Source organism: Amblyomma maculatum, chromosome 5, assembly GCF_055883805.1.
Source record: "Amblyomma maculatum isolate TAMU_Amacu chromosome 5, ASM5588380v1, whole genome shotgun sequence".
Taxonomy (NCBI): domain Eukaryota; kingdom Metazoa; phylum Arthropoda; class Arachnida; order Ixodida; family Ixodidae; genus Amblyomma; species Amblyomma maculatum.
In genome coordinates, this window is record NC_139348.1 from 106,544,620 (window position 1) to 106,555,931 (window position 11,312).

Genomic DNA, 11,312 nt, shown 5'->3' on the forward strand with positions numbered 1-11,312 from the left:
GCTAGTAGCATATAATCACGCTGGAGAATCCAGAAAGTGGCTTGACAGTGTCTTCTATTGAAGGAACGGGTGCCACTTTTGTGGAACTGCTTTTTATTTTATTTTATTTTAAATTTATTTATTTTTCTTTTTTTTGCTGAAATAGCGCAAGTCCACTTAACCACATGCAAACTTCGCATGAAACAAATGTAGCCCGGCCGTCTGTCAGGTTCGTTATAAGCGAGCTCATCTGTATTTCGTTCCCATCTCGGGTCGCCCTCAGCCACTGTGTCCTTAGCTAAGGACGTGTCTCAGGTTAGCATTCTCTTTTTCCGTACTTCAGATTTTTACTACGACATTGATGGCATTCCACCAGGGCAAGATTGCGAATCTATAATTTGGGTCTTGGGGGGAACATGAGGCGGTGTTACGAGCATGTGGCGTAAATGGCTTTCTGAAGGCCGATGAACCTGAATGTTTATGGTACTCATTTTGGGGATCAGTAATTATGCTGTTGAGAGAATTTTGTAAGAGCCGAGAGCTACAATGTCGCTGTGATTAAATTACTGTGGTAAGGCTGCTCCTTGTTAAGCGAGTGCATAGTTGCCAGAATGCAAGAGAGGAAGCGGTAGAGCGGTGTTCTCAAGCAAAACACCTGCAGTTGGGGCTCATGAAAAATGTTCGATCATTGCCTTTAGTCCTGGTAACGATGCAGCTACTAACTATTCTTAAGTAGACCACCACCACAACTAGCAAATAGTTGTGAATGCTGCAGCAACATGGGAAGGTTTGTTCTGCATTGTTTTTGTGCTTGCATTTTGCATTCTGGTCACTGGAACCTCTCTGAATACCTTATCCACTCACGTAATGAACCCAATTTTTGACACCAGTGTGGAAGGGGCAGATTCATTACGTGGAGGGAAAAAACGTTGCCGTGCTATTTCTGGGAGCCAAAATTTTATACACGTCCATCCATTTGTCTGTCCATCGTTAACAAAAACAATTAGTCAGCCGTAATTGTGTTCCTGATTTTTTACATTGTTCACATCAGAAGAGATTTGCTGTTATCCTGGCTCGACGTGACAATTTCTTAGTAGTGGGTGGTGGCGAGCAACCTTGGTGAGACAAACCTTGTGCCTGACCTGCAGATTAGTGTTCCTCAAGGGGCCCCAACAATGGTACTTTCTTCAGTATTCTAGTCGAAGTAATCCATAAACGGGGTCATCGGGGAGTATTCAAGCCAAATTTAGACAAGCTTTGCGCGGAGCCGATAATTCACAAATATATATTTTTTTTTTTTCCACACCAGTGAGTTTTGAGTTAAGGGGAGAGAGAAGGAGCGTCATTTTCTATCTTTGATATTTTCGGCGTTAGTTACGATAGATTAAAAATTTCTTGCATTGCCGAGAGGTGTAGTGGGATATGTATTACCCATGTACTGCCTTTGTCAAAAGTGGTGTTTTCATAGAAGTCTATATTTATATTGTTCAGAAGCGTAGAACAAAAAAAAAGTCTCCTTGCCATCAGGAAATTTGGAACACTGGGAATGTGTTACGAGTCGTACGGTACAGCTCAGTACACCCCTTGGGCTCTAAACTTTTGACAAAGACTGTACGTTTTCTAGTCTTAGTAAATATCATTTAATGCCCCCTTTAAGCAAGACTTAACGAGAGAGTGTAACACAAATGTTCAGCCGTTATTAGTAGTGTGAGAGGAGTTAGACCTTTCACTTGGGGACCACGAAGGTCATGCTTTCTCCATAGAATTTCGTTGTGAAGGGAGTCTTGTAGTTTTCTGGTTTAAGGTACTGCACTCCCCTCTGTAGCTTGAGTACTGTTCGGCTTTTTAATCGGCATGCACTGGTGAAGCCTCCAGCAGAAGACCTTCAGCATTGCTGCGGTGTTGTTGGCACAGGTTTAAAAAACAAATTAAATTCTCGACTACAAAAGTGAGGAATCTGTTCGTTACGCACGTAACATGGCGGGCTTTTCTAAGATGTGAAATGTGCTGCTTTATCATGCTCCAGGTATAAGTTATTTCACAGAAAATTCCTAGTGAGGCTCCAGCATTCAAATTGCTGGGGTCACTATCAGTCTTGCGTTACTTAGCAATCAGCTCTTTATGCTTGTTATTCTTGAGAGGCAATCTACTAATCTAAATAAAATAATTGTGGCATTTTGCTTCCTGCCAAGAGCCCTCGCAAATTACAGTGAAGTGGATGCCTCCACACGCTGATATGAGTTGCCAGTGTATGGCTACATGCAGTGACTAGACGGAATCTTTTCAGGCTTGGGGAACACCAAGAGCCATTCAAAAGTTGCTGATGGTCCTTGCGTGGCTTAGTGAGCATTCCTTCCTGCCCAACGTGCTGTGTGCAGACATGCGATGTCTCAAAGACTGCCAAATTTCATTGAACGGCGAACTGTGGAGTGAGAAGTCATCTTCAAATAACAAAATGTTTGTCTCAAAATCGAGGGGATGAACGGAATGGTCAAGTGGAGACATGCATGTAGGGGCTTGGGGGAACACAGTACACATGGCAAGGAACCAAAGGGTTCTGTTGTGCTCGGTTCAAGCGGGCTATGCAGGGAAAGTGGCACTGTGAGCCGCGCCTATCTGCGGGTCCTGCCGAACGCTTTGTGTGAACCTTTGTCCCTGCTTCTTGTGTCGCCAGGTGGCAGCCACCAGCTGGGAGGGTCTCCGCTCCTGCCAGCATTCACAAACAGCAAACCGAAGGTGCTGGTGGCCCATCAGCCCACAGTCGTCTCCAATGGCGTCCTCAAGAGCAATGGCATGCGCAGCGACTCGCCACGGCTCGACCAAGGTATGTTACACACCGTACGAGCATCATATTCGATGCGGCGGCGTGAAAAGGCCCCGCTCCGCGAAAAAGTGCACATTGTCAGCATTGTGAGTGAGAAACTCACGAAAGTTAGCGGGTGACATTGCCCGAGCACCGATTCTTCGAAGGGATCTGTGCCTTAACGAGACCGCATGCTATCAGAAAGTTTGAAACAGCTTGCTAAATCAGATTGCCCCTTTTGAGCTGCGAAGGTGGGAAAAGAAGCAACCTTCCTGGGCTTTTGGATGCCGAGTCACATACACTACTCCAAGGTTATGCATCTACGTTCATACAGTTAGGTTAAAGTTTGGTTTTATACCTATATCGGTTGATCGGATGAGTAGCTGGATAGTGTGGCAGCCTAGGCTATTAGAGGCACAAGTTAAGGGATTGGTTATTACAGTAAAAGCTCATTAATTCACAACTCGTTAATTCAGAATTTTGGATAATTCCAACTAGACGTCGTAGTCCGGTCCGCACTGCATAGAAGTCCATGTGTATAACAGCTCGTTAATTCATTCAAAAATTGGCACCGGCACCAATAATTCGAACTGCGCGCCGCCAAGCGTCGTTGTTAAAAACCAGCATTCGAAGCTTTCATGGCTGAATGACAGGTGGCAGAACCGTCGACACGCTGGAGTAGTTGGGAAGCTGGGCAGGCTAGGCCTTTTTCCTTTGTACAGCGAGCGACTCCGAGAGACGATTGGTGTTGTGAGCGCTAGTTTCGCACGCCGCTTACCTTGAGCTTGTGTCAGTGAGATGTGTTCGCGCGGAAAATACTGCGCCAAAATGGTGCAGGAGAAAGTGGATATTTCGCGTGAAGTGGACCAAGAGAAGATCAGCAAAGTGGAAGTCGCGAAAAAGCATGGTATTCCGCCAAGCACGTTGTCAACGTACATACGCAATAGAAAGGCCGTCGATGATGCATACGAATTAGAATTATCTAACAGCAGAAAAAAGCTACGATCGGCGAAGTACCCCAAGGTTGAGGCCGCAGTCATCACATGGGTGAAGGAAATGAGAAGCAATAATATACCCCTGAGTGGCCCAATCATCATGGCAAAGGCGGCAGATTTCGCCCTTAACATGCATGTGCGAGATTTTGTTGCCTCCGAAGGATGGTTCCACCGCTTTAGGGACAGACATAATCTTGTCTTCCGGGTGCTGGTGCTGTCCGGTGAAGCAAAAGAAGTGGACGCGGAGACTTGTGCGACATGGCGAAGCGGTGCCGTGCAGCAGTATTTAGACAGTCTTTCGGCAGAGGACATATTTAATGCCGATGAAACAGCTTTGTTCTACAAGCTTCAACCGGACAGAACTATAACCTTTAAAGGGGACAGCTGTGCTGGCGGTAAGCGCAGCAAAGAGCGGATTACCGTTTTGGTCGCCGCGAATATGACCGGGACGGAGAAGGTTCCACATTTTGTGATAGGGAAGTTACATAAGCCCCGGTGTTTCAAAACATCCGAACACTGCCAACCGAATATGCCGCCAACAGCAAGGCATGGATGATGGGCGAGTTGTTCAAAACGTGGCTGCTGAAGTTTGACCGGAAGATGGAGCTATGCAACCGGCAAGTTTTGCTCATCGTCAATAATTGCTCGGCGCGCAAGGTCGACGCCGAGCTGAAGGCTACTAGATTAGTGTTACTACCCACCAACACGACTGCAACCCTGCAGCCGATGGATCAGGGCGTCATTAGAAACGTGAAGTGTTTCTACAGGCGCCATATGCTCGAGCGCATGATTTTGTGCACCGGCAGCCAAAAAACCCGCAGCAACACATTGCTCTCAGCAATGCACATGTTGGTGCATGCATGGGAGCAGGTAATGTCATCTACGATTGCGAAGGAGGAGGAGGATTGCGAACTGCTTCCACCACTGTGGCTTTGTTGCTGGAATGGAGGAAAGTGGCGGCGGTGAGAGTCGGAAACCCCTGCCTGCGGCAATGCGTGGTGTGCTTCAGGACATAAGTTTTGGTGACTACGTTTGGACTGCGATGCAGCAGTGTGCGGTGCCCTGACGAGGACATTGTTGCTCCAGTTGTTGGGGAGCGGTCTGTCCCAGAAGATGCGGAAGATGAGGAGACGAAGAAGAGGTACCCGTCCGGCTGTCCGTGGCGGAAGCAGTGGAAGCGCTGAATGTCGCGCGCTTTTTCTTCAGCTTTGAAGAAGGGGAAGAAGACTCCCTGCGTCCATTTGCGTCCTGGAAGATAGAGTGGCGACTATTGCCCTCGGAGAAAAGAGGCAGAAGGTGATAACCATTTTTTTTTTTTTTTTTTTTTTTTTTTTTTTTTTGCACATAAATGTTTTTCATGCCCTCCGCTTTTCACGCGCTTTCATTTTTGCTCACTTTCATTAATTCAAATTTTGGTTAATTCGAACTGGCTTAGCAGTCCCGTGGAATTCGAATTATGAAGCTTTTACTGTATGCCATCAGAGACTATGTGCATGCGAACAAAGAACTGTAGGTGGGAGCCATTAAGGCTGTCGTGTCATACCCTTAAAGATCCTATTGCAAAGAGCAATTCATCAGTTTTAAAATGAAGTAATAGTCATGAGTCCTACATCTGGAGACATTGCGGAAAACAGTATGTGCAAGGGTTAAAAAATACTGTTCGAATGGATAGCAAGGAACTAAATTTCAAAACAAGCTCAGAGTTTTTTCTAGTGTAAATTAATGCTTAGATTTCATTGGATCTTATGCTAGAATCCTCCAGGCGCATAATTGCAATCAATCTCTTTCCCTCATTTTATTTTCCATTTCTTGCTTGAAGTTATCAGAGCCTGCAGCACACGGAGCAGCTCGTTCACGGCTGTGGGGCTTAGCGCGGTGAGCGCAGGCTCTTTAGCTGGTCTTGTTCGCAAAGATTAGTTATTTTTTTTGCTTCGGAAAGAAGTGGCATATCAATGCACCCTGTTTTAGGCACCGCGACGGGCGCCGGCATAGTGCATGGCACCTATCCTTCCGCACGTGCACTGCACTGGTTCGTCCGAAGCCGCCATTTTCGTTTTTTACCAGGCGTGAGCCGTTCGAAATTTGCGCTTTCAACGAGACATCGTGGCGGAGAAATGTGGTAGCAGGGCAAAATGGCCGATGACACTCCTTTTTGCAGCAGACGATGTTTCCTGGTGTCCAACCGGGAGGCAGGATTTGCCCCACGTGGTATGAAAATGCCAAATGGCGTGTGAGAATTTCGTTTTTTGCAATGGTCTGGTTTCACTGTTGCCAGACGGAGAACCGTTTCCCACCAGAAACTGAGAGTAGAAGAGTGCAGCTTTCGAACGATACCAAAGTGGCTGCGCTCCGTTGTGCCGTTGCCACAGATCGCGAGGTTGCATTCGGTCAATCTTGAGGTCCTTTTATGAGCGAAAATTGTCCCGTTACTGGCTTCAAAATGAAATAGTGTAATAAATACTATTTGGAGGGCCATTATATTTCAGAAAGGCAATTTTTTGGGCAGTTATTCATGGTTAAAGACCTGGGTCTCCCCTTAACTCTTTTGGCATACGTATAGCGAAAGCAAGCAAGTGCGCTGACCTTGACAGCGTTGCACACTATATACAAAATAGTGCTAGTATATAGTGAATTTTTCAGGTGCTGCCGTTTGCTTTTGTCAAAAAGAAATGTTTTTCTGCCTAAATATTGTGGTAAGATAAGTTAGTCTTCCAGCTCAAGATACCAGTGGTTAATTTCTTGCGGGCAAATGTGAAAATGTAGTGCAGAGTGTCGTAATTGGTGGAAATGGCTACATTCGAATGGTGCAGCTTGTCAGCACTAGAAAGATTGTGGAAATTATTTCTGCTTCGAAGGGTGCACGTCACACTCAGAATTGAAAACGAAGAGCTGACGCAGCCGTTCGTGGCAAATTCTACGAACGGCGCACAATCTACTGCTCCGCTCCTTGTCTTTTTAGTTATTGTTTACTTCATTGACGAGACGGCATAAAAAATCTATTGTTTTAAACATGGAGGATATGAAATTTAGCTTAAACAAGGAAATTGCTGATAGATGCTATGTCTGCAAGTTTTATGCACGTGAAAGGTTTAACACAATGGAGCAGTTCTGTAGAAGCCTTGCCTTTGCCCCCTCCCTCCTTTGTTCTTGCAGAACGGAGTTACCCCAGAGGACCACCCGAGCTGTTCTACCAGCCCAAGCCACTCGGGCATTCCAACGCAGAGCAGACACCATCATCATCCGCCTCGTCGCCCCCTCCTCTTCACCCAACAAGCGTCATCGTGCAGGCGCCGTCGTCCACTTTCGCCCAGCCGCCAACGCCAGACTCCTCTTCTTCGCCGCCCGCGGCACCTCTTCCCACGCATCCGCGCAAGCGTCATTACGAGATGGCCACTTCTTCTTCGTCCACGGCATCCGCCATGTCGACGCCTTCCTCCACCTCCGGTAACACCCCTGCGGGCCGAGAGCGGGAGAGCAACTCCCCCGCACGGCCTCCGCCATCGAAGGTGCACCGGAGCGGTTCGGACGAGGGGGCAGTGACTCCGTCGTCGGCATCTCCGCCAACTTCCACCACCACGTCGTCGTCATCGTCTTCAACGGCCGTAACGGCGTCTGTCTCGGACTCTGCAACCTCCTCCTCTTTGTGTTAATGGTGGCTTTCACTTGTTGACTTTTTTGCTGTGTTACCACCACCACCACCACCACCCCCTTCCTCCCGTTGTACCCTTGCTGGCCCTCCCAAACGTTGTCGCTGTTCGCATACCTTTCCCTCCCGTGTCGTCCATGAGACCCTCAGTACTCGTGCTTCAGCCAACCTCAACTCACCTCCCCCACCTCGAGAAACCTGTTGTAAAGCACATTTTCGTTACAGTTCCCTCCCCCTCTCCCGTCCATGTGCATATGCCACATATGGCAACTCCTTTGGCAGGGCCACCACTGCGTTTATCACTTCTGTTGTTTTCACATATAAGAGTATCATTGTTTTTTTTTTTCTCTCTCTAAAAGTGGGCCCTTGCAGTCTTTTGTTCTCTCTCCTGATTTTTTTTCTTTTCTGCATCACTTTTTTTTTTTTTTTTTTTGCTCTCACTGATGCATCCGCTGTTCTCATTCAGTGCCCTTTCCCCACTTCCCTTCCTTCCTTTTTGATTCGTTCACCTTCACTGCTTAAAACGACACGGAAGGAATGGGGCCCGTTAATGCTTGCCACAATGTCGTAGACGCGCGTAAACTTTGTACTAGTACCCACACCTTTCTGCCCTGGTTTTCCGTTTCTCTTGCTTCCCTCCAGGTTGTGTCCATCGTGCCCCCCATTTCATCAGCCTCTCATCGCAGTGCACAGCATTTTCCCGCGTAGTCCGTGCTTTTGCGGGGTCCACGCGCTTCCGTCGACGGTGCCGAATGCTTGCTTGCTGCAGAGCCCATTGTCCCCCGGAGAAAGAGGTCGTTGGGTTGTGCGATATCGCGCGATTTGCGTGCGCAGAAGCTGCCGTTGGTGTCTGTAGTGATTTCTTCTGTCCTCGGCATGTCTGTAGGGAGACCTCACCTGCTGTTCTTTATCGCTTGTAGTCCTTGTTCTTTCCGAGTTGAGGACGACGAGTGGTCTCCTTTGGCGAGTGCAGCCGATGTTTAGCCGTCTTGTGTGCTGCTGCTGTGCTCAATCGTGCCTGTCGCGCTCGTTTATTGTTGCCCAGCTTCCTGTGGCAAGTGAGAGCATGGCTGCTGGCAAGTTTCTGCCCCTTCTTTTAGCGTGCTAACGATGGCACGGGGAAGTGGCTCACTTGTTGCACACAGGAGGATTGCCCGTGTTTGGGACGGCGGAGCTGCGAAAATCGTACAAACTTGTGGGGGGGTTTTTTGTGGTTTTTTTTTTTTTTCCATGGAGTAGTAGCGATGTTGAAGCGAGATGGTGGGTAGCGTTTAGGTTTCTGGCTGCGGTTGGCACGAGAAGCGGATGCCGGACATTGGGAGCCCACGCTGCTGTACAGCACGTTGTTGTTAAACGAGAAGAATCGGCAGCCACTTGTTGTGGATCGAGCACAGAAGGAAGCAGAACGTGCAAGGGTGTGGGACGTGGTGCACACCACGAATGCGTGGTGGCAAAATTCTCGAGAAGGTGCAGAGTTTGAGCTTCTAGAAAACAACAGGGTGGTTTCCAGAAAGCGAGCCAGTGTGATCGATGGTCGATGCAGCGGAGACGTGTGCCATCTTTGGTGTAGCTTGTTTTAGAGAGAAGTGTGCCGGAAGAGTTGGTAAAGCGGCCCTCCCCCTTCTCTTTTTTGCGGGTTACGTGTGGTCGACGGGAGTTGTTCTGGATGTTTCGTTCCCTGGTGCTGATCGGCCGTGTAGCCGAGTGGGGCGGCGTGTTGGAGGCAGCGTAGCGCTTTTTTCATCTCCCATTGAAGTTTATTTTTCTCCCCTGCTTTTCTAAACGGGAGGCTTTCAAACAAAGCACAAAGGCCTTGCTAGTCAGGTGCTCGCTGCCTTCGAAGTCGCTTTTTTTTTTCTTTACTCACTCTGTCTTCAAGTCGATGGCTCCAGCTTGATCCAGTGTCCAGTGTCGTGGCCAGCACACTAGCACATATCACAGCCTGCTGGCATTGTACAGATGCCTGGCTGTCGAGTTGGTTTTGAAAAAGATTGAAACATTTTTTTTTATCTCCAGTGTCTTGTGTAGAAGGCAGTGCCTCCCCGAGACTCTTGCGGCCTGCTTGACTGTGGTGACTTGTGCAGTGTATCACGAGACTTGGCATGACAGGGCCTGCCACTGACTATGGCAGAGCTGTTAGCTAGCTGCATTTAAGTGGGTGCCGTTGACGTTCAGGCCACAAGAAGGCCACTGACTTTTGTGACACTTCCACGGTTATTTTGCACCACCCGCGTTCTTACGGACGCTGCAAATTTTTGTGAAGTGAAAGAGAGAAAGAGCCGTTGGCTTCCTCTTGATACAGTGAGGGAGGATTACATATTTTTTTTTCCCCCTTTTCTATTTGTTGCTTGGCTTGGCGAAGGCAGTTGGTTGGCGGGTGTACATAACCTAACACACACACACAGTTGTTATTGCATGCTGGTTGAAGTATTTTTTAAGGAAAAGAGAGAAATCGTGTGAAGGACTAAAGGGAAGAAGTTGCCAGTCACGTTGCAGCATAGCTGCAAAATACAGAGAAATGCTTAACCCCTTGCTTCGTTCCTGCCTGTGTGCTTCTGTCTTCTCTCCCTCGTTCCTTCCACTCTCCATCATCACATCTAAATATAAAATCCCAGCAGTTTCTTCTTTCCTCTCAACTTTTGCTGTTGCAGTCCATGGTGATAGGACATTGTAGGTACATTTAAGCAAATTGTTTGTACATAGAATATTGAATGACGTTGGCTGCTCGCCTCCCTACGCAAGCCCGACCTCAGGTTCGAGCGAAAAATGTGGAGAAGGAGGTTGTCAAAGAGAGCAGCTCATTTGTTGCACCTTGTTTTTTGTTTTTCTCTCACTGCTGACAGTGGCGCTTTTTTTTTTTTTTACTGCGGGTGGTGACAATAAAGCATGTGCTTATTGTGCTTTGCCATGATCAACCCGTTTTCTGCATTTTCACCACCAGCACCAGAAGGTTTCCTTTGCCTTGAGTCTTTACTTGAGTCCTTGCTGAGTAATGAATTGCTGGAATGATGGCTGGCTTCAATGGCCTGCCTCTTTCTACATATTTTCGTTGTAGATAGTTCATTTAATAACAGATCTTAATGCTTTATAAGGGCGGGGGAGCTTACTGGTCATGACAGCACCAAAGAATTGTTCCTCCTCGGATAAAAATGTTGTTAGAAAACTTGGTAATTGCAGCATATTTGTTTTTGAGTTTCTCTGTGAAACTTTTTCATGACACCCTTATCAGACAAGTATATCCCAGGCAGCACAGATCATGGGCCCAGTATTGGTATTGTATTGGCAAAGCACTGGTCCTATGTCGGGCCGTACACTGCCAACGGAGTAAATATTGGGCACAATGAATTGTGCTACCTGGGTAAGGAGGTCGCGACACTGTTCGAAACTGTAGTCTGTGAAAACTTCAGCCCCAGGCGTTCTTTGTTGATAAGAACAGTTTTTCTGTTTTCTGTCCCGCATTGAATGAACTTGCACTTTTTAGTTTTTAAAGCAGAAGTGAATGTTTTTGAGGTCAGATAGGAAGTTTTGCTTTGCTGTTGCCGAATGTTCTACCACGCAACATTTACATCGTCACAATGTGCAACTTTATTTTATTTTTTTTTTTTTTTTCATGTGGTCGGTCTATTCATAGAGCTTTTATGGTAATTTTTTTTTTTCCTTCGCAATAAATTTTGCACTTTGATGTCTCTTGTAGTGGTCATTGTGACCAGAGGAATGTTTTTGCGCGAGAACCGTGTAGGCAGTCCTCGTCTTATTTTTTGGTGTTTCCATGTTTTCTTTTTCCGATGAACCTCCTCCTATACCATGTTTCCCCCATCCTCGCATCTCTTTGAAAGAAAAAAAGAAAATGTCACCAGAACAAAACACCTGAAAAACAAAACAAGGCAAC

General features: G+C 47.1%; 1 protein-coding gene across 1 annotated transcript in view; it reads left to right on the top strand.

The window, feature by feature from the left end:
- The window catches only part of LOC146189143 (forkhead box protein K2-like), a 78,767-nt gene extending 69,417 nt beyond the window's left edge, over positions 1 to 9,350 (top strand). The window contains exons 7-8 of the mRNA XM_084604053.1: positions 2,654 to 2,803; positions 6,931 to 9,350. Of these exons, the coding sequence (XP_084460179.1) occupies positions 2,654 to 2,803; positions 6,931 to 7,427 (647 nt within the window). The 3' untranslated portion in view covers positions 7,428 to 9,350. The remainder of the gene's footprint in view (positions 1 to 2,653; positions 2,804 to 6,930) is intronic.
- The last annotated feature ends 1,962 nt before the right edge of the window (positions 9,351 to 11,312 follow it).